The sequence below is a fragment of the Nelumbo nucifera genome, chromosome 3 (assembly GCF_055504915.1).
Source record: "Nelumbo nucifera cultivar China Antique chromosome 3, China Antique-T2T, whole genome shotgun sequence".
Classification (NCBI taxonomy): domain Eukaryota; kingdom Viridiplantae; phylum Streptophyta; class Magnoliopsida; order Proteales; family Nelumbonaceae; genus Nelumbo; species Nelumbo nucifera.
The window spans coordinates 28,343,794-28,367,649 of NC_142651.1; the positions used below are offsets into that span (position 1 = coordinate 28,343,794).

Consider the following 23,856-nt stretch of genomic DNA (forward strand, 5'->3'; position numbering starts at 1 on the left):
AATGAAAAATTATTTAATAATTAGCAAATTAATATCTTACAAACTATTAAAATATTTAATAGTTAATAATAATTAAATTAATTAATAATTAATACAAATAAAAATTAAAAAATATAAAAAATAAGAATAAAAGTGGAAAATATATATAATTTGTAAATTAAAATAAATTATTAAAAGTTAAAATAATAATGAAAATAGTAATAATGTCCATGAAGCAATGAAAAAATATTTAATAATTAGCAAATTAATATCTTAAAAACTATTAAAATAAGAATAAAATTGGAAAACTCCGTCAACTTGTTTTGCATCAATTTGTTAAAAATAATTTAGGAGGTGCTCTATTTTACATCAATTGTAGCGGAAGAGATAGGGCATCAGAAATAAAGGCCTTTGATCTTTGAACATGGTTTTTAAAACCGAACCGGTCAGGGGTTCAGTTATCGGTTTGAATGGTCCGGCCATTCAAATGGTTCGAACGGTTAACCATCTGGTTCAGCAGTTTGCTGACCAAAATCAACAATTTTGGGGAAAAAGCGGTTCAATGGTTTTCCGGTCCAACCAGCCGATCCAGTCCGGTTTTGAAAACCATGTCTTTGAATATTTGCAATCTCCACAAATCCAACATGGAAGAACCAAAGGGAGAATGTTCTGGGAAGCCAGGTCAAAGCGGAAATTTCCAGGTACAGAAAACTCCATCAACGGCTATAAGCAATGGCCGCAAGATGCTTCTAGGCATGGTTTTCAAAACTAGACCGGACCGGACGGTTGGACTAGAAAAATCGGGAATCAGTCAGGTGACCGGTTCCGTTTTCCCCAAAATTAGATTTTCTCCAAAAACTGTTGATTTTGGTCAGCAAACCGCTAACCCAGGCGGTTAACCGTTTGAATAGTTTTGACTATTTTTTATTTTTTTGTTAGACGGGCCGACCGTTCGACCCAGTAACTGGACCCTGACCGGTTCAGTCTCCGATCGATTTTAAAAACCATGCTTCTAGGTACAGAAAACTTCATTGGTGGCATATCCTCCATTTATCCTCGCAAAAGGTTATTCCATTGGTGGCGTATCCTAAGAGTTCATCGGTCGGAATGATAAATGAAACCACAGAATAAATGGAGAAAAAAGGGAAAGCTTCGGCGACAACAATATCGTCTTTCTTGTTCGAGAGATGAAACAAATGATATTAGGTTTGGGTTTAAATAGGGGCAAATCATGTCATTTCAAAATTATTAGGGGATATTTTTGACTTTGGGCTACCTCTGAAATGTGTCTGAGCGTGTTAAGTGACAGGCCGTGGGCTTATGGTTTCAGATCTGAAAACACATTTTAAACCACTCCTTCAAACGTAAAACTAAGTGAATCTGATGTCTAAAAAGCAAATTTTTCAAACACTAGACCTCGGAAAAAACGTTATCAAACACCACCTAAATTGCAAGGGCGAGATTTTTGTTTTTTTGACAGTTTTAATGTTTGCTGAAAATATTTACTTGTTTTGTCATAATAATAATAATAATAATAATATTTGTAGGCTAAAATTTGAATTACGGGGTAATGGTATCCTTTAACCTAAAGACCTTAGTTCAAATCTTACTTGAGTAATCGAACCAAATGGTTAGATCCATATCAACCTTACAAACTTAGATTCCGTTACCAACATGATTATGAGATCATGAGGGATAGTGGACCTTGATTTAAAAGTGCAATCAAATTGAGGGTTCCAATTGGAATCTTTTTGATTAATTATTTGAAATCAAGCTTAATTAATAAAAAGTTAAGCTCAAAAGCTCGTGAACTTGGCTATATATATATATATATATTATAAAAAATATTTCATGTAAAATACATTTTTATATATAATGTAAGAATATATTATATATTATAAAAATATATTACTTATTTTTTAATCTTTTAAGTTAAATTCGAGTTCATCAAATATTTAATTAAATCAATCTCGAACCAAAAAATAAAGTTTGAACCGAACATGAACTCGAGATCGAACCTAGTAGTATTTTGGTTAAATCAAGCCAAGACATGCCAAAGTCAGCTCAAATCAGATAGATTGCACCCTTACTTGGCTCGTCTATGACCAATGGTTGATGTTATCGGAATGGTAGGAAGGGGGAGATTAGAAAAGCTCTAAAGGTTCGGAAGCAAGTCCATAACCTACCTTTTAAGCTTGCTATGATAGACAAAGGTTAGCAGATAGGCTTGTCTTTCTTAGAATATTGTAAGGTTCTTGAAGCGTTAGGAAATTATTTACGTTTACAAGTGGTCATAGATATTGAAACCTCATTGAAGGTGGGTTGTTTAATTTGTTAGCTCGACGGTTTGGCGGGCTTGTTACTGATTATCTGAAAATCTTCCTGGTCCTTGGTCCTTGTTTCAAGGTTAGGTGGATAAGTAGCTAGTGGATCTGGCCAACGCTCTTGTAGTAGAGGAAGTGTTTGCATCAAGAAGGGAGGAGAAACTAGCTCGAGCCACAGGCACTTAGTACCCCAGGATCACCAAATGGGAAGCTCTCGAGGAGGCTCGTCCTGTACTTAAATCTTTTCTTATCCTTTGAGAAGTTGAAACTGGTTAATAATGAGTCTTTGTCTATCTTTGCTTGGAATAGTGGAGGGGTAAATAGAAAGAATTTTTGTCAAAATATGGTAAACCTGATCAAGAAAATATTCCCCAATTTTCATTTTTCTTATTTGAAACAAAACTGCTTGATACTAAGATGGCTACTTTTCAAAGAAAATCGAAATACCATAATGAGGTCTTTTAAAAGGCCTATTTGGTGACTTAGCTCTCCTTTGGAAATATAATACTGTGGTGGACATTCTAATTGCCTAAAAGGGATTTATGTTAGCCATTGGTAGATCTTTTCTCCTTAAGGGGGCGTTCGTTTTTTGGATTTTGAGAGGGAGAAAAGTTGGTCAATAAGATTTTGGTTTCCATTGACCAAGAAACAATATATGTTCTTTTTTTTTCAGATTTATGTGAGGATCAAGAAATCTTATTTTCTTGGGTATTTTTCCACGTAGTGGAAAAGTTGTCAATACTTGGATGGGACAAAATTATCCCTTTTAATAGTTGATTTTTATGGTTAAAACGGCCATTGTCTTATTTACCTGAGAAATAAAAGAACATGGATAAAAATGCATTTAACCAGGTAAGTGTTTCCTAGAAAAATAACTTACCGAAAAGAGAATGGGGCCTAAGAGGGAATGGTTGCTTGTTTGTGTTTATGGCAAGCCTAATAAAAAATTAAAAGCTACCTTTTGGGCAAATTTATTTCGTATAATTCTAGACCTATATCTCCTTGGTATGTTAGAGTATTTTTTATAGTAGACTTTAATTACGATTTGTCTATTGGTGTGGACAATTTGTGTTTGAAGGTATTCATAATTCTATATTATCCTGAACTTTTAAACATTTTGTGTTTGATCTTCAACTATTTGAATTAAACTTGGGAAGGGGGTACCAACTTATATGGCAGTGTATATCCTCTATTACTTTTTCAATACTAATCAATGGGGCTCCTAAAGGCCACTTTGAATCTTCTAGAGGTATTAGGTAAGGGGACCCAATTTCCCCTTAATTGTTTTTGTTGGCTACAAAAGGATTTTCTGAATTGATAGCTAAGGCGAATGAACATGGAAACGTAACAGAAATTATTTGGTATGCAAGTTAACTTCCAAAAATCTTGTATTTATTTCAATAGGATCCTTTCAAAAGGCGATCACTTGATTTTATATTACAAAATCAAATGACTCATTTAAGGGTACCTCTCCTATGGAAGAAAAGGAATTACAAAATCTGAAAGCAAAATTGAATAAGTGGAAGGCCTCATCCCTATTTATGCTCGGAAGAAAATGATGATCCAATCATCCAATCATCCAATCAATACTCCAAGTCACTCCAACTTATTGCATGAGTGTTATTAATTTCCCTAAGAAAACATTGGAGGAAATGGAGAGAATTAGGGATGTCAGTGGGTCGGGTCTATGTACCCAAACTGATTATTAATGGGACAAAATCATAGACTCAGAACTGTCCCGGTTAATAGTCGGGTTTAAATACAATAGACTCAATTGCATTAAAAACTATACTTTTTAAAATAATAACAAAAATTAAGTTTTTGTAATATGAACTTAATCAAATTAATAGCAAAACAATAAATTGTTTATATGTTAATAAATTAAACATTTTTAACTAATATTATCTATCAAATTTATCATTTTAAACATAAAAATGATAACAATTATATATTATCTATGATGCAGGAAAGATATAGTATTCGAAGAGCTTTGACCAATCAAAACCCACCCATGAATTTTAATAAATAACCCCTGATTGGCTACCACGTTTATGATACCAGTTGATTGGTAAAAAAAAAAATTCAGATATCATATTTTTCTCATAGCATAGTCAATCCCTTAATAAAATAATTGATTTTGGGTATAAATTGGTTCAGGACAGGCAAGACGTGAAACCAACCCATAGGACAAAATCATAAAACCAGAACCATTATAATCGATTTGGTTTATTCGGGTTTGTCGGGTTTTTGGTGAAATGAAGAGACGGGGAAAAAGGGTTAAAATGGGCCAGTTGGGGGAAAGTTTATTAATCCAAAGAAGTTGGAGGACCCGTAATGTGTGAGATGTACGGTGATAGATGACGTTGGCAGGGTGTTGGAACACATTTTGTTGGCGGGTGATCCGGCTTCTTAACCAAGGGATGTTTCTTGAGTCACCCAAGCGATCTTAATCACCAATTTGATATGGCACATTGAAATTAGAAAAAACTGACAGCTTTTGTGAGATGCAATCATGGTTTTTAAAACCAGATTAGACTTGACAGTCGGATCGAAAAAACCGGGAACCAGTCAGGTGCCGGTTCCATTTTACCCCAAAACCATTATTTCCCCAAAAATCGTTGATTTGGTCAATTTTTTTTTTTAGTTTTTTTTATTTTTTTGGTCAGAATGGGCCATCTGTTTGGTTCGAACAGTCGGACCGTTAGACCCAACAACCAGACCCCTGACCTGTTCGTTGTCCGATTCGGTTTTAACAACCTTGGATGCAATTGTTATAGTGAAAATACTCTAGAAATAAAGCCAAAGCACTTTAAATGCCCAGTTGGCATCGGCATGCATCTACACCAAATGAATCTTTTATGTGGGGCGTTCCTGATTCTGTATGAAAAGGAATGGCTTTGTGAAACACAATGGTCACAAACGTTTTGGATTTTGATGAAACCTCAGGTGGCAACATAGGGCGAAGAAATGGTTGTCCCTGAAACTTATGTTCAACTTCTTTCGAGGCCAAGTTCAATGCTTCTATATCAATAGAACAACAGATTCCCATCGTACACAACACACAAGCTTTTAGCGATGTTCAAGCATTGTTCTTATAAACAGTAACACAATTCAACAAGAGAACCAACAATAGAAAGACAATGTGGACCATGTGAAGAAGTTAGTTTCCAGGAATCCCAAGTATAAGATCAAATCCATATTGATGAAGCTTTCCCCTAGCAGGAGAAACCAGGTGCATGCATGTAAGACCCACTTAGGACTGGCTAGCATACTGGGCAATCTTTCCTTCAAGGCCACTCTTATCTGCTCCTATTACCTTGTCAATCTCCTTTCCATTTCTTATGAAGAAAAAGGTTGGAACACTGCTAATATTCCATCGTGCAGCAACATCTCTCAACTCATCAATGTCAGCTTTCAGGAAAACAACTTGTGAATATTTTCCTGCTAGGCTTTCATAAACAGGAGACATGAAGCGGCAGGGACCACACCATGATGCAGTGAAATACAGGATCACTAAACGAGATAAGCTTGATGCAGCATTGAACTTTGTTTCTAATTCACTAGCAGAGTGAATGCTAAGAACATGTCCTGTCAATTACAAAACCATAAAAGGAATTAAGATTTAAAAAAGAAATCATGTGATTTATCCATATCTTCTTTATGTATTATGAAAACAAACATTGGTTTTCACAATATAATTGTAAGCAATATAGGCCTAAGCATCAACAGCAATAAAATCAGCCATACAGGCACAGAAGGCATTGTAAGTCTTGTCATTCTTTTCCAGGATAAATAACCAATATAGCATAATAAGTCAAAAACTTGGTGATGTAGGACAGGGAGAGATATCCTACTAGTGTGTAGGTAGGTAGTGGAATGGATATTGCAGAAAACAAAATAGAAGATGATAATAGAAGAATAGATAATCAGGTAAAAGAGAAATAACCCTTAGAAGAAGGAGAGAAGAAAGAGAGAGAGGAAGAAGAAGAAGGAGGAAGAGGTGCACCTCACAATTTCAGACTTCAATTTCTCAAACTGTTAGTAGTCCTTAAGGTTAAAACTGCCTGAACTGCAGTGTTCCATCAATCCCAGTGTTTTGGGTGCATTTCTCTGGAACACAACACTTAGTATCAGAGGTTGCCCCATTTCCCTGGTTCAAATCATGGAATGGCTACCCTGGAGGACTAGCTAGAACAAAGTCAGAACTGCCAAAGGAAAGGGCTATCTGCTGCCAGAGTGAGAGCTAACCCAAAGTTGGTGTCATTGAGATATGGGCTAGCACATTGGTTCTGAATCTTCTGATCAATGTTGCATTGATTCTCTCCTAAACGGATGGTGTTTCTGTCAGACAAACACCAGAGTCGAACACTCCACAAATTCTGAAGGACACTTCTACATAATATTTCCTTTTTATCTCCTATCTTGAGTCTTTCAACATAATGAACAACCAATATACAAAATGAATGTCATTTTTCATATAAAAAGACTAGTTGGTAACAAAGGCAACATTTTTTACTCCCTTTTGCAGGTATATAATGTTAGAATTCAAAAAGATATGAATTATTCTAATAGCATATATTTTTCTATATATGTTTCCATGAGTCCACGTTTTCTCATCTTAACAAGTCAGACTCCTGCACATGCGTTGAGTTCTGACTCCAGTATCCATGTCCATGCATCATTGGCTCTCATTTTAAAATTTATGAAAGAACTCATCCAACTCTCAATCCAGTGTTTTAAAAGGTCTGTGAGGCTTATACTATGAGGCTTGCCTTGAGGCAAGATTCAAGAGAAACAACACCATGAGACTTAACCTTTGACAATCATGCTTACAAGTATAACCACATACTTCAACCTTAAGGCGCCTTATGTCAATAACATATCAACCATGTTGAGTGCCTATCACAAGCCCAAGTTAAAGATCAATTCTAAGCTCTGTGTGTGTGTATGTGCATGTAATTATTTAAATTATTAGTTATTTAATACCTATTTGCAAGAATGCAATTAAATTAAATCTTTGTTAAACTCCTAGTACTTTATAGTCCTTTATATGATGATGATGATTAATTAAGTTAATCATAGTCCTTTATAGTCCTTGACATAGTTCACCCAAAACCCGATTTTTCACTGAGATTAGCATACCCCAATATGATTTACAAAGGAAATTTCAACATTGCTTAACTAAGTTAATTTTTAACTCATTTTAATGGGACTCAACCTGGTTAATAATTGAAGTAAACTAAAACAGCAATAAACCTGTGTTTAATCAAGAAAAATAGAGGAAAGATAAGAGAAACTGGTTCAGAAGGGTAACTGCTAAACAACTCTGCAAAGCGGAATTTTGTACAAGGGTAATTACCAATGAGAAAATCTCTATTCCCAAGTGTTGGGAGCAGCCAACCATTATTATGTTTATGTATTTGTCTTTCTTTTATTTTATTTCTTGATGCTTACTTGGGGACAAGCCTGTTGGATAACAGGAAAATTTTATTAAAATATAGGAAAAGAATAGGGATTAATGTACGAGGAATGTGCCAAAGCACCCCATAACATCTTTTGATGTTATGACTCAAGTACAGGTAATAATAGTCAATTTAGTCTTATTTACTAAAGGAGGTTATTATTGTAATTTATGCTGAGTTAGACAAGTTCATATAAATTAAGGGCTGGCCAACTGGGATAATATTCTATTCTCCTTCAATCAGCAGTCTCTTCTCTCAGAAGTAAGGCTGCTTTTGATTTTCTTCTACATTTCTACTTCAGATTTCTGCCTTGAAGTTTCCAGGTAAGCTTATACGATACCAAAGCAGGGTTCGAAGTAGATTCCTTTCCTCATTTTCTCCTCTTTTCATGATTCTTCCATCTTCTCCTACTGCAATGTATTTCTCCTCTCCTTGGCTGTTGAGAACTAGTGTTTTCATCCCTGTTGTAGTGATCAGCGATGTAGGGATGCAACTTGGGCAGGCCCAGCCCGTGTCAGTCATTGGGCCCAAAAATTTGGGCTTTTTAATTTTTGGATTGAACTTGGGCCTAGCCCTTGGGTAGCCTGAACCCAGCCCAACCTTATCCCAACCCGAGCTCAGACCAATTATATACATGTATATATGCATATATAGACACATATTTGCATGCAACCATGCATATATGCATAATTTTTTTATAAACCAAGCATATATATGCATACATATACACGTACATGTATATCGATTTTTAGTGTGGGCTGATTAACCAACCTGAGCCCAGACTGGGCCCGAACCCAACCTGAGTGCATGCATCAAATTTGAGTTCGGGCTGTGCTCAAGTTAGATAGTTTCGACTTGACCTCAGGCTCGTGGTGGGCTTGGGCTTTAGGTGCAATTCTTAGGGTTGGGCCTGGGTTGAGCTAAAACCTGGCCCAGCCCACCCGAATTGCACCCATATGGTGATGGTTGTAACCATCACTATTGACTATTATCTTTGTGATGTTGCTGTAATAAAGAAAAGAAATGGGATAAACAAAGACCCAGTCCTAAGACCATGGACCTGCAGCCTACATGCTACTATGCTAGATAACCCATGCATTGGGCCCAGTCCAGTGGTGATGGCAGCTCAAGTGGGTATGCCCATACAGATTCTCTCAATCAGAGATTTGAGGTTCTTGCTGATACTCTCAGTCTAGACTCCTGCAGTGTATGCATATTATAAGTTTGGAATATTTTATTAAAACAGGTATTATATTAAAATCAATTATCATGACAGTTCAAAGTCATGACATACACTATCCATCCTGAATAGAATCCATTACTTATCTTATAGTGTTCTTAAGGAGAAAGAAAAACAAAATATAGGACAACTAGCAGTATCCTACGACCCCTTAAAGGGCTATGATCTAAAAACTAAGAGAGAAATTCACTATGCTAGAAATTCCCTACTTTCTTGTAGGGATGTCAGTGGGTCAGGTTAATAGAACAAAAGCTTCAGGAAGTTTTTTTGGAACTCATCATCATGTGCAGTAACCAGCATAATACCACAGATGTAGGCATATAGCAGGTCTAGAAGTATACTTTTCTCTTTAGGTTTAGGAGAAGCACATGGAGTTTCATCTCCAACAGTATGTTGCAATGTAGATGCCATAATCAATGAAGTAACAGAAAAGTAAATGATTTCACTGAAAATCCAAGATCTCCATGGTATATCAACTATTTAAAATTTTCTATTATTTCATACTTGTAGAAGCCTAGTTGTCCCATCCAAGACTGAATCTTTTATTGAAAATTTCTGTCAAATAGCATGATCCAAGTTGCCAAATTGATTCCTCTAACAGGAGTCACATTGCTACCTTTGTCCACTGCAATTATTGCTCCCAAATCTAAATCTGTTGAGCACCAGAATGAGCTGTACATTAGGGCTGATTGAACTCTCATGTTTGGGACATCTATATATCATATATATAGAGTGGTGGACTGAGGAAGTAGGGCTGGAACAAACTATCACAAGACAGAAAGAGAGAGGAAGAGAGAGAGTGTATGTGTGTGTGTGTGTGTGAGAGAGAGAGAGAGAGGAGAAAGGGTAGAGAAAGAGAAAAGGGAAAAAAATCCCAAGGAATCACTCCAACGGGGTCCTAGAATCACTCTAGGGTTTGTAGGAATCACTCCATACAGAAAACTTGCAAGAGAGCTCTAAGAAATCTTCATCCATTCATTCATTCATTAGCTTCAAAAGGAAAAGAACACATCAATTTATAGAGTGACTCGGAATACTGTTCACCATAATTACAAAAATGCCTCTCCCTGTCTTGTGCATCAAGAAACACAATAGCATTCTATCTAATAACGCAAATAAACTGAAAATTGAGAAAACCCCACTAAACTAGATGAACAAGATGTTATAGCCCAGGCCCCACACAGGACTAGTTAAATGACAAAAATACCCATATTGTCCAAATATACAAAAATACAAAAAATTTAAGAAAATTCCATATTTGATTCTTTAGTCCCTGCATTATGGACATCCTAGGAGGGTACGAGATCTTTAGCGTTTCCTTTCCCAAGAAGATCCTTATCTCTCTACTTTTTGATTGGAATCTTCAATTCACTTTGTAATCCGTTGTCAAGATTAGAAATATTTCCTAAAATTGCAAAGAGGTCCAACACACATTTGCAATCAAGCCCTTAACTCTTGGAAATTATCATATTGGCCCCTTTATGCAAAGTAAAATTACAATTTCATCCCTTTGCACTACAATGTTCAAATTTGATTGGGACACCACATTTACAATCACTATACGAACCCATCACCATCAAATGGGATTTAACTAATAGTCATACTGCAACTGGGAAACCACCAGAAACTTAAGTTTTTTTTATAAGCTTTTGGAAGTACCTTCGTGCTTTGGGAAACAAAAAACTACTTCTGAGTTTGGTAGTGTGTATTTTCTGAAGCAAAAACACTTCTGCAATAAAAAGAACAATGCAAGAATAGGATGCTTTGTGCTTTGACTGTGCAACTTGGATCATTTTTGCTTTTTCACAAAATGGGGAAGGTGTGAACATGTGAGGCTTTCCCTTGTGCCATATTTATATATACTCTTAAGACATGGCACTTCTATGCCATGTGACACTTTTATGCCACATATTTAGAATTGTCACATGGCAATTTTATGCCACATGGAATTTGATTTGAACTGGAAATAATTTTACAGTTGCCACATGGCACTTTTATGCCATGTGGTATTAATTTGTGCAACATATTATAACCATGGTCATTTCTAACAACTATTTTATGAACCACACCACGTGATGTGGCTGATTTGATGCCACATGGCAGCTTACAAGGGATAGGCTCTTTGAAGACATGGAATTATGGATTTGCCACATGGAACAAATTATAGGTTGACATGTGGAATTTTTCATATTGATTGTGGTAAAGCAATATGTCGCAACCAAATGCTCATTTATGCCTTTTTCTTTCAAAGCATGTTTTGAAAACAATATTTACCAAACTGCAAAAGTACATAATAAAAGCATAAAGCATACTTCATGCTTTTGGGCAAAAGTCCTAGTCCAACTAGGATTCCTGGCCAAATCATAATTCAACCCAACTTCTTGGCAGTGACACTCTCCTCTCTTGTTGAGATTCCCAAAACCATAAAATCACTCATGACCACCCAACATATGAGTGAGAGTGACTTACGCAACATAAAATCCTTCAATGAATCAATTGAACTGGTTCATATTAGTCTGTATCCCAACACACACCAACATGGTAATCTAGGATCTCACCCCAACGGCTGAGATTACACCACATCATCTTATGGAAATCATTCATGTACTAACCATGTGACTTGTGAGTCACCTCCTATGCTCACCTTTAGGATATTTCAAGCCTATAAGGAACTATGTCATTCATATCTCCCATGATAAGTCCTGCTTATTATTTGAATGTCCTACAATATTGCCCGACGACCTTCCAATCATAAGTAAATATAATTGTAACTAGAGTGCCTCATAAAGAAAAGTCTCACTTTAATAACAATGAGGATAAAATACAATGTATATCTAGCCTTGAATGAGCACCCAGAGATCTCATTTTCAACATGAGATTGTGGCAAAGATTGTACAAGGCAAGGGGGGTTGAGGAGTTGGACCATTTTCTCTACATGAGAGACAAAAGGGAGAGAAGATGGGAAAACCCCAAAGAAGTATTTAAAGAAGATGTCATCAATGGAAGAGAAGATGGTTTCATACTTGTGGTGATAGTTCTCAAACCAATCCTCTAGCATATTCTTGTTTGATTTTTAGGTGAGAAGGGTTGGTCCACATGGAGTTTATTGTCGAAGATTGGAGCAATGATTTAAGGCCTCGTGTGCACAAGCGAGGCACATTTTAGGGTATGTGCCTCGCCTAGGTCCTAGGTGCAGCCCTTTCAAAAGGCACACGCCTGGTACGCCTGGTGCGCCTGATGCGCCTTACGCCTTAGCCCAGGGGCACTAGGCCAAGGGCTCCGCCCTCGAACCCTCATGCCACGTCCCTCGAGGCAAGCCCAAACAAGTCCATGTTAGGGTCTTAAATTCTTAATTCTCACACAAAAAATAATGATTTTATAATTTTAATTGCTTTTTAAGAAGATATTTGAGGAAAAAAGAGATTATGGGTTTTATATGCTTGAAAATGTTTTACATGTTTGATTTTATTTTTTAAATTCCAATTTGAATATGCTTTATATGTTATGTTTATGTATTTTAATTTTATATAATAGGTTTTTTAAATTTTTTTAAAACATTTATTTTAAAATTTAAGTTTATATTTTTTGTTAATATTATGTTTAATATTATTTTAATTTTTTCTTTTTTTGAATTTTTGGCATTTTTTGACTTTTTTTAGCATTTTTTTGTTTTTGCACCTTTCTTCAAAAAGGCACATGCCTCACCTTGTGCCTTGCACCTCAGGTGCAAATTGACCCTTGAGCCTTTTTTGCGCCTTGCGCTTTTAAAACACTAGATTGGAGAAAAACCAAAGCATCCATAAGGGTTCCAGCTCTTGACAACCATGGCTTGAACAAGAAGAAAGTTAACACAAACGCCAACTTTTCTCAAAAAAAAAAAAAAAAAAAAAAAAACAAAGAAAGAAAGAAAAATAGAAGGATAACAATCTTCGATTGTAGTGTCTAAAATTTCGTCTCAATTCTTCCATTGTAAAAAAGTAAAGGAAATGAGAAAATGGCATTAATCTCATAAACTATAAATATATAATATTACTTATATTATATGTAATAAACTAATAATATATACATCAGAGTTGGATTTTTATCGAATCAGATTAGGGTGTGATGAGGGCGGATTTGGCCTCCAATGACATTGTGATACATGGGACCTCAGAACAACTAGATGACACCCAGAACCACTTTGGCAACAACTTGCCTTAGCCAAGTTGATGGTGTCCCACCTGGCGGCCCGGCACAGGCACGACCTGGCCCTGGCGCGAGCTAGCAGCCTGGCACAGGCACGATCTGGCAGCCTGGCACTGGCGCGACCTGGCGGCCTGGCCCTGGCGCGACCTGGCAGCCTGGCACAAGCGCTCACCGACAAATTTGGCATGCATATCCTAACACTCCCACGATCCTTGGATGTTGGCCCACGTGCCGAACTGCTATGGACACACCACTCGGCAGCGCACTGCGGTGCAGTCATAGGCAGTAGCACACACGGTAGCGCCGCACAGCAGCCCGGCAGCGCACCGCACGCAGCACGCACCGCCCGGTAGCGCGCAGCACGTACCGCCCGACAGCGCGCTGCACGCACACGGCCGGCACTGCACGACAGCAACACCATGGCGCCACATGCCCGGCACCACACGGCAGCGGCACCATGGCGCCACACGCCCGGCACCGCACGGCAGCGGCACCATGAGCCACACGCACGCACCCGGCAGCAGCAGCAGAGCAGGGCCCACACGACAGCTCATAGGGGTGGGCCCACCCTTATCTGGACACGTCAAGCCAACTCGCCGCCAGCTTATCTTATCCCTTATCCCTATCTTATCCCTTATCCCTTAACTTATCTTTATCTTATCTTAAGTAAGAGTGTTACCAATAGGAGTAGGTAATTAGGAGTTTGAGTTTAATTAGGAATTTCCTTCTGTAATCTCCTATTTAAGGAGCTACGAATTGAAATAAAGTATTCAGTTTTCCAGGCAAGAAAAGAGTGATGAGAGTTCGGGTGGTCTCTTGGACAAATCACCCATTAGGAGAGTTCGGGTGGTCTCTTGGACAAATCACCCACTAGATAGTCAAAATAGGGTTTGTGCGCAAGGCCAAAGGCAAGGGAAGATCAGGGGTTCCTGTCGTGGAACGACCCGTGACGCGATCCTACGCTCGGGCCCATAACAAATTGGTATCAGAGCCTACCGTCATGGGGGAACAGGAGCCGCTGTCTTCCAGGGTCCACGAGCTAGAGCATAGGCTCGCCGAAACCTGCTTGGAAGTTCGTGAGGTCAAGGATGATGTCCGGGAGCTGCGACGCCTGCTGGAAGCGTTCCTCTCCAACAACGAAAGAAGCTCTGAGGGAACCGCCACCACCAACAGTCGCCGTTCGAACGGGGCGGAGACGTCCAGCGAACAGCAGACCGCTGCCCCAACAGCCGCTGTTATTCCCAAGTACAGCCGGCTAGAATTTCCATCCTACAACGGCACTGGAGACCTGCTGGGATGGTTGCACCGCTGCGAACAGTTCTTCCGCAACCAACGCACCGATGACAAGGACAAGGTCAGCTTGGCCACGTTCCACCTGACCGAAGAAGCGCAGCTCTGGTTCTACCGAGTGGAGCAGGAGGAATCAGATCTTAGTTGGGGGCAGTTCAAGTCGTACTGCCTCCTTCGGTTCGGACCCCCACTAACAAACAACCCCTTGGGGGAACTCATTAATCTCAAGCAAACCGGTACCGTAGCAGAGTATCAGCGGTAGTTTCAGACCCTTCTCGCCAGGGCCACTTCAGTACGCCTAGACTAGCAGGTGGATATGTTCATAGCTGGTCTAACCGAACCCCTGAGAGTTGATGTAGAGATGCAGAGCCCGCCTAACCTGGTCACGGCAATGAATTTAGCCCGAGCCTTCGAGTGCAAACTGCAGATTAGCCGAGGGCCGTTCAGCATGGGATGCCCAACAACGGCTTGGACAAACCTGAAGCCTACTGGAGGAGGGTCTTCGCTGGCAGCCAACAGGGAACCACTCGGAATGGCTCCATATCCAGCAGCCAGCCCAGAACGAAAGCCACAGAGCACCAATTCCAGATCAGCATCCAATGTGGGGAGCAGCGGCGGTACACCCCCTATTAAGCACTTGTCAAGGGCTGAGATGGCAGAACGCAGGGCGAGGGGGCAATGTTTTAATTGCGATGAACTCTACTCCGCAGGACACAGGTGCAAGAGACTTTTTTGCCTCCTGGTGAAACAAGAGGAAGATGAGGAGGAACCCCCTCCATGGGAACCCGATCCAGGAGGGCAAAGCCACCCAGGATTCCTTTGAGGGTGTTTCGACACCCAATTCGTGCTTGAGGACAAGCTCGTAGTCCGGGAGGGGTGTGATGTTATGGACACACCACCCGGCAGCGCAGTGCGGCGCAGTCATAGGCAACAGCACACACGGCAGCGCCGCACAGCAGCCCGGCAGCGCACTGCACGCACCTGGCAGCAGCAGCAGAGCGGGGCCCACACAACAGCTCATAGGGGTGGGCCCACCCTTATCTGGACACGTCAAGCCAACTCGCCGCCAGCTTATCTTATCCCTTATCCCTATCTTATCCCTTATCCCTTATCTTATCTCTATCTTATCTTAAGTAAGAGTGTGTTACCAATAGGAGTAGGTAATTACGAGTTTGAGTTCAAGTTGGAGTTTGAGTTTAATTAGGAATTTCCTTCTGTAATCTCCTATTTAAGGAGCTACAAATTGAAATAAAGTATTCAGTTTTCCAGGCAAGAAAAGAGTGACGAGAGTTCGGGTGGTCTCTTAGACAAATCACCCATTAGGAGAGTTCGGGTGGTCTCTTGGACAAATCACCCACTAGATAGTCAAAATAGGGTCTGTGCGCAAGGCCAAAGGCAAGGGAAGATCAGGGGTTCCTACCGTGGAACAACCCGCGACGCAATCCTACGCTCGGGCCCATAACACGAACGATCCAGAGGGTGGTCAACGTGCATGGCGTTTACCTCCAGGAATCTCAAACCACTTAGACGACCTCGCAGAAATCTCGGATATGGTGCGTGAAGCCCACGCCAAACAATGCCTATATAAAGGCACCAACCCCAATGGCATGGGGGGCAAGTAAGCAAGTAAGCAAATTCTAGCTCTCATGCTTTGTGATTTTTAGCTCAGTCTACTATGAGAGTACTGACTTAAGCATCGGAGCGACCTCGTCGGGCAAGTAACACCGGGTCCTCTGACATTTGGTTCCATGCAGGTCTCTAAAGAGCAACGAAGCTCATCAATCCAGCTCGTCGCCAAGCAGCTCGACACCTCACAGGTAGCTCAGCACCTGGTCAACTCGGCACCTCCCAGGCAGCTCGGCACCTGGTTAGCTCGGCACCTGGTCAGCCCGGCACCTCACAGGCAGCTCGACACCCAATTAACTCGGCACCTAATCTGCCCCTAACTCAGACCAAATGACGAGGTACTTAGCACAAAAAAATTCACACTCCACCAAAAATTGATTCATCATTTAGCATCGTCTGTGGGAAACGCTACAAAAAGGCTAAGTCCTGTTCTTCGAGAAAGCTAAGTCCTCACTTTTAGAAACTAAAGCTCTCGCTTTATAGTTCCCATTTTTTTATGAACTCAAAGACTATGCAGGAAGTTGATGGCCAACAGACTAAGCAGCTCTACCAACTTTATTTCAACTCAGATAAAACCTCATCAGTCCTCTTCGCGAGGTACCCTCTACAAAGATGAGCTCTTCGTGGCTTCTGCGGGAGTAGGCGGCCAACAGACTCCATGGACACCCCTGCCGATCGAGCCTTCCAAGGCTCCCGTGCGAGCTGGTGACCTAAAGTCAGTAGTGATGCCCCCGTAAGTCGAGCTCCTAGTAGCTTCTTGTAGGAGTGGGTAACCGACGTCACTAACAAGGCTGATGCAACGCACTCGTAGCTCTAAGGCGTCCACCTAGCGGCCCAAACGCGGCCTGTCGGCCTGGCCCATGTGCGGCCTGGCAGCCTGGCACATACGCCAACCTGGCAGCCTAGCCCAAGCGCGACCTGGCGGCCTGGCACAGGCGCGACCTAGCGGCCTGGCCCAGGCGCGAACTGGCGAGCTGATAAAAGACCTCGGCACTACGAAAAGTCCCAGTCGCCTCTTCGGCATGGGCAAAAACAAGGAGCAGACTACGAGTCGCTCCTAGAACCTAAGGGCTAAAATACCACATAAGACCCAATCGCCTCTTCGGCATGGGCAAAATCAAGGAGCGGACTACGAGTCGCTCCCAGAGCCTAAGGGCTAAAATACCACATAAGACCCAGTCGCCTCTTCGGCATGGGCAAAATCAAAGATCAAGGAGAGTGGACTACGAGTCGCTCCCAGAGCCTAAGGGCTAAAATACCACATAAGACCCAATCGCCTCTTTAGCATGGGCAAGATCAAGGAGATTGGACTACAAGTCGCTCCCAGAGCCTAAGAGCCAAAATACCGAACTAGCGAAGACCTCCTCACCATATAAGACCCAGCCGCCTCTTCGGCATGGGCAAAATCAAGGAGCGGACTGCGAGTCGCTCCCAAAGCCTAAGGAATTGAATCGACGCTTACGAGCTTATCGAATTATTCATTCCAGGCCAAAAGGAGAAATCTACTCCCTTTGTTGAGTTACTTTCAGCTCGGGAGTGGGGGGCAAATGATGAGGGTGGATTTGGCCCTCCAATGACATTGTGACACATGGCACCTCAGAACAACTAGGTGACACCCGGAACCACTTTGGCAACAACTTGCCTTAGCCAAGTTGATGGTGTCCCACATGGCGGCCTGGCACAAGCGCGAACTGGCGGCCTGGCCCTAGCACAGGCGCGACCTGGCGGCCTGGCCCTGGCGCGAGCTGGCAGCCTGGCACAGGCACGAGCTGGTAGCCTGGCACTGGCGCGACCTGGCGGCCTGGCCCTGGCGCGACCTGGCAGCCTGGCACAAGCGCGACCTGGCGGCCTGGCACAAGCGCCGACCTGGCAACCTGCGAGACGTGCTCACCGACAAATTCGGCATGCATATCCTAACACTCCCACGATCCTTGGAAGTGGGCCCACGTGCCGGACGATCCAGAGGGTGGTCAACGTGCATGGCGTTTACCTCCAGGAGTCTCGAACCACATAGACGACCTCGCAGAAATCCCGGATATGGTGCGTGAAGCCCACGCCAAACAATGCCTATATAAAGGCTCCAACCCCAATGCCATGGGGGGGCAAGTAAGCAAGTAAGCAAATTCTAGCTCTCATACTTTGTGATTTTTAGCTCACAGTCTACTATGAGAGTACTGACTTAAGCATCGGAGCGACCTCGCCGGGCAAGTAACCCCAGGTCCTCTGACATTTGGTTCCTTGCAGGTCTCTAAAGAGCAACGAAGCTCATCAATCCAGCTCGTCGCCAGGCAGCTCGGCTCCTGGTCAGCTCAGCACCTCCCAGGCAGCTCGACACCCAATTAACTCGGCACCTAATCTGCCCCTAGCTCAGACCAAATGACAAGGTACTTAGCACAAAAAAATTCACACTCCACCAAAAATTGATTCATCAGGGTGCATTTGAATTTGATTCGATTATTAATCGGATGTTATTTTCCTCATCCAAATCTGATTTGTTTATACTAATGTTATATCTGAGTCCGAGTTAATCAAATTGGATTTTGAGATGGCCTATAGATTTTTGGAGCCCATTGACAGCCTAGTTTTGACCCCTAAAAAGGTCATAAAAAATGGCAGACTTGCAATTTTAACTTTCCTAAAACTAATAACTATCTTAACAGATGTTATCACTTATTAATCTCCTGCCCCTTTTCTTTGGCACTTTGGGAATGGTTTTGCTCCTTATTTGGGTGTAGGTGGAATCCTCCACCAAATGTTCAAAGCTTGTTCACTTCTATTTTTGTCAGTTGGCCAAAGAAGAGAGGAAGAACTCTATGGCAGTGTACTTGTGTGGCTGTTTGTTGGACAATTTGGGAAGAAAGGAATCAAAGAACATTTTCTAAGAAAGAGAGTAGGGATGCCTTAATTGAAGTCATCACTATCAAGGATCAAAATTTCAATACGATACACCCCATATTGGGCATATCGTATCGTATCGTATCTTTTGGGTTCTGAAACACAGGTGTTTCAGGACCCCTCCTTTTTAATAAAGAATATATATATAAACCTATCCAAAAACCAAATTCTGAAAAAAAAAAACTATTTAAGGCATAGTTTTTAGTACCAATACGCCTCTGTCGATACACAGGGGCGTATCAATACTTTGAACCATGATCACTATTAGAGTGATCCATTGGGTGAAATCCCTAAAGCTTTTTGAGAACATTCCTGTTGGTGACTTTTAGAGAAATTGGAAGGAAATACCTGATCCTGCTCCTTTCAAGGATACTGTTAGGCCATCTTGGTCCCCTCCTTCTAGTGGTTTTATCAAGTTGAATTTTGGTGGTAGTAGTGAAGGAAATCCAGTCCTTCAGGCATTGGCGGTGTTTTCAGAAACGATGAAGGGAAAGTTATTGGTCCAATTAGGGTGGGTGACTAGTTAAGGGCTGAAATATTGACTCTCATGGAGGGAACAAAATGCTAAGGAGCTGAATATCAGTAAGCTGTCAAACAGAGGGGATTCAAAGCTAGTTATAAGTTGGCTTCAAAAGGAAGAGGAGATTGGGTGGTGCCATGGTGGGACTATTTTTATGAAAAAAGAAGAATTAATGGAAGTGACTTTTCAATGGGTGAAAAGAGATAAAGAGATGCTAATTGATTTCCTAATACTTTGGCCAAACAAGGGGTGGGAAGAAACCAGCTGTTTTGGGCATTGTTGTAATCAGTGTCCTGTTTGGGAGAGATAAGAGAGTTTAGCTCTCCCTTTCTACGTTTTACCTCTTTCTTTTTATTGAGTTTAATGAATCTGGTTCAGTTATTGATAAAAAAATAAAAAATAAACTATCTTAACAGAACTCTTAAAACAAGTAAAATTGAATGCTTCTTGATAAAGGCTACAAAGCTTTATCCCAATCATATGAGGTCAGCATGTCCAAACGGTAAATGTGATTACTAAATCTATAATATATTAAGTTTAAACCAACTGAAGCAATAGAGAAGAGAGAAAACAGAAATGCAAAGAAGAATTTATTGGGTAGTCAAAAATTGCCAACTGCCCCGTTATCTCATACGTAAATGTGATACAATTATGTACAATTGCTGAAATACCGCTAGAGTGGGGCTGAAGAGAAAATAAAGAAATATAAAATATTTAAAAGAAGGTACATGTTATGCTAATATATAACATGATCTATCCTAATATGATACAGAGTCAACTTTCAGCTGTGCTTTCTTCACATAATAACAATAAATAAATGTTTCAAAACACAAATTGATTAATCACTCTCAAAAATAAAGAGTAAAACCAGAATGAGAAAATATGTACCATCATGTAAAGCAAAAGCAGCTTCTTGGCCCTGCATTGGGATTGCATTGGCATGAATTAGATTCTTTGTTTGCTAAACTTACATAGAAGTTCATAATTTCAAGAGGTCAAAGCTTTTTTGTTAAGATTGACAAACTTAATAAAAGTAACTTAGAGAAGTTCTATTTTCTGCAGAATGATCCTTTTTGTCCCTTTCCTTTGTAGCCTGAAAGTAACTAGAAATATAAACTAGAATAATAATGAAATGCATTTACTTTGGCTTCAGCTTGCCGGTGTTGCCTTTCACATCCAGCTTTCTTTAGTCCTCTTTCTTTCCTCAAGCGCTCATATTTTCTGTTATGCTCTTCAATTTTGTGTGCATTAGGTTCAACCTGCAATCAAGTTATGGTATCAACCAACAATTTCTCCAATGTCTCCTAAGAATAATAACAGTTACCTTCTTTAACACTGAACCAATTTCTTCATCATAATCCAATTTAGATGCTACATGCAGATCCCTGGCAGCCTCTTCCCACTGCCCCAACAGGGCCCTTGCCATTCCTCGAAATTTGTACCCTTTTGCTGAATCAGGATTTATCTAAGAAAAATGTGTTCATAGTTGACAATAATTTACCAAATAAAATAAAAATAAATTTGCAAACAACACCAGTTACCCTGATAGAAAACCTATGTCAAATTCTTCAAGAACATCTTACAGAAAGGGACCATGGACAGACCTGTAAAGCCACATCTGTATCCCGGATTGCAGCATTTGGTTTGTTCATCTTAACAAAGACACTAGCTGAAAATTGACAAAGTTCAGATTTTTTGCAGAAACTATACAAATCACCATTAAATATACACAAACGTGACTGCTAAAAGAATTACCTCTAGTTGCATATAGAATAGCTGAACCTGGATTCAACAAGATAGCTTCTGTTAGATGTTCAATGGCTTCATCCAGTTTGCCTGCAAATCATACACATTGTAAGCTAATAAAAGAGATGGATATATCAGGAATTAAAACAAACAATAAATAATATACATATATATAATATGGTTCAATTCAATATATTGGGTGCAATAAATTCATATCATGCCTTCAGAAATTGCCTCCATAGCTTTCCCTTTGGCCAATTGAGCAGCATCCCAATTTTCTTCCGTAACTTCGACAGAGGGATTTCCCATCTACAACCAAAAGTAACAGATATGTAAACCTAAGCAAAACTAGGGCAGTAAAGCTCTGAACCAGCCTTAAGTTTTGTTCCCACTTAGGAATTTCCAGAACCCACCTTTTGTGGAGGCTCGTTATCAGGTTCTATAACATCACTGTTATCCAGTTCAATATCTGATTCAACAATCTCGTCATCAATATCATCCTTTTCTGTCGATAAATTAGGCTTAGGAGCATCAGTAGATTTTATGTCATCATCACTTTCATCCTGCACATGTCTTCTCTTTGATCAAAGGGCAAGAAAATAATTTTAAAACAGTCATCCTCCCTACAAGAATTTCATGCAGAATGCACAACTCATATTTTTAAGCTCATTCAAATTTTCAAGGGATACCATTTAGCAGTCAGTCTTCCAAAAAAAAATCAAATTCAGTAAAAGAAACCGCATCCAAACAAGAAAAGCAAAAAGAGCAAAAGTAACCTAATAGGAGAAAATTAGCGGAAAAGAAAACCAAGCATACATATCTAGAGGAAGTTGAAAATGGGAAATACAAAGAAAAAAAAAAGACTTACAGATTTAGGGACTTTTGGAATTCGAGCTCCAAGGCTGAAACAAGTATGTCAAAGAAAAGAAAAAGATTGTGAAATTTATCACTGGAATAGTAGATTTCAAACTCAAAATAAAACAAGAAATAGAATACCTTTGGAGATAACTCTTGAAGAAATCCAAAGAAGGATCATCGAGAATTGCTGGGTTTGATTTCAATAGATTGACGAAGAGCTTCAGCTCTGCAACCTTCGCAGCATCCATTTCTCTCTCTCGACCCGACAATGACAACTAGAAGACCCTCGATTCTCCGCGGCCGCGGGACTGTAATGAGTTAAAATTCGAATTAGTATATGCGTCTCACTTGTGATCCATGCTCACTATCATCACCGTTGATTTAGAATCGTAAAAAGGAGAAAGAACCATGAGAATTCATCAGAAAGAGGTGGCCCCTACCATTTAGAATCGTTTATCAATGCAATCGTTGACTGGCAGAAGTCCGGTTTACGTCCAGGAAGCCGTACCTGTAGAGACCACAGAATATGAGGAACATTGGGCTGGATCAGGCTTAGTCCAATGGCCCATAAATTGGATGAATATGCTGCTCGGTCCAACTGTCCTACAACAAAGCAAGAACGAGCCGGACGTCGGGCCTACAACCCAGCTGATGGACCACAGACATCCATTTGATGTGCTGCTGGATGCTGTTGGAAGTTCCTTAGGCCATGTTCTTTCTTTCATTGTGTGCTTTTCTCTTATATAGGTTAGAAAAAGGTAAGTTGGTGCAGGTCAGATTGCCTGATTTAAAGAATTTCAACTATATCGAGCTCGGATTAGAGCTTTGGCCCATTCAAACTTTAACAAATTCCCAACCCAACCAAACCCAACCCAAGTTGTGCCCTGTTCAAAGTCCAAACTGTCTAGTCTAGAACTCTAGATATGGTACCCTCTGCATCAGCCATGTGTTTTATTCCCATAATTCACATCAACCATCTGAAATCAGGCCACTTTGTATTAGACTAACTCATAGCATCCAAACTTGTACCCTCTTTCAATTTTAGAGATCCAGTAACAGTAAGGAAGGGTAGGGAGCTGAAAAAACAAGAGAAGTTGTTTTAGAACCCCAAGAAAGTTGCCACGTGAAAAGATTTGGAGGTTGTCTACATTCTGTGTTAACGACCTAGCTGGAAACATCAAACATAACTCGATTGTTTCACACACGCACACGTACAAGGTACAACACGTCTGGCCCAGCCCAGCCTAGATTTCACTAGCGCTGTAACTGGGCCAAGCCAGTCCAGTCAGTAGTGTGAAAATCTAGGCCCAGCCAGCCCAAACTCCTGCCTAAAGAGGAAGCTTCACATAGTCAATCAGATTTTTAATGCACATAGTTCTTCTGGGATAAGGCTAGTCCAGTTATATTAATTGTTTGCTGGTGGAGTGTAAATGATCCAAGAATCTTTCATGTGGCAATTTCGTTTTGGGTATAGGGCATTTTTTAGCTTATTTATCTGAGAGTAAAACTGCCCCCCACAACGTTCCACAGCACATTCAAGCCGTGTATTAGAAACATCTCCTGATGATGATATCAGAAGTGATGATGTCATCATTGGGAGATATTCACAATACACAGCAGGGATGTATTGTGGGAGGCAGATTTAAACTCTATTTATATCTGTTATGGCCTCTCCACAGAGCACACCCAACACCCCATCCCCTCGTGCATTGGAAACATCTTCCTTGTTTG

General features: G+C 40.5%; 1 protein-coding gene across 1 annotated transcript; it reads right to left on the reverse strand.

The window, feature by feature from the left end:
* Nucleotides 1–5,301: 5,301 nt before the first annotated feature.
* Nucleotides 5,302–22,433, reverse strand: TDX (tetraticopeptide domain-containing thioredoxin). Its single transcript, XM_010269926.3, has 10 exons — nucleotides 22,264–22,433; nucleotides 22,136–22,169; nucleotides 21,681–21,830; nucleotides 21,489–21,576; nucleotides 21,277–21,357; nucleotides 21,126–21,190; nucleotides 20,846–20,986; nucleotides 20,664–20,780; nucleotides 20,410–20,440; nucleotides 5,302–5,891 (listed from the first exon to the last, which is right to left on the reverse strand). Exons 1-10 carry the CDS (start codon nucleotides 22,371–22,373, stop codon nucleotides 5,557–5,559), a joined length of 1,152 nt encoding a protein of 383 aa, XP_010268228.1. The 5' UTR covers nucleotides 22,374–22,433; the 3' UTR covers nucleotides 5,302–5,556.
* Between the last annotated feature and the right edge of the window lie 1,423 nt (nucleotides 22,434–23,856).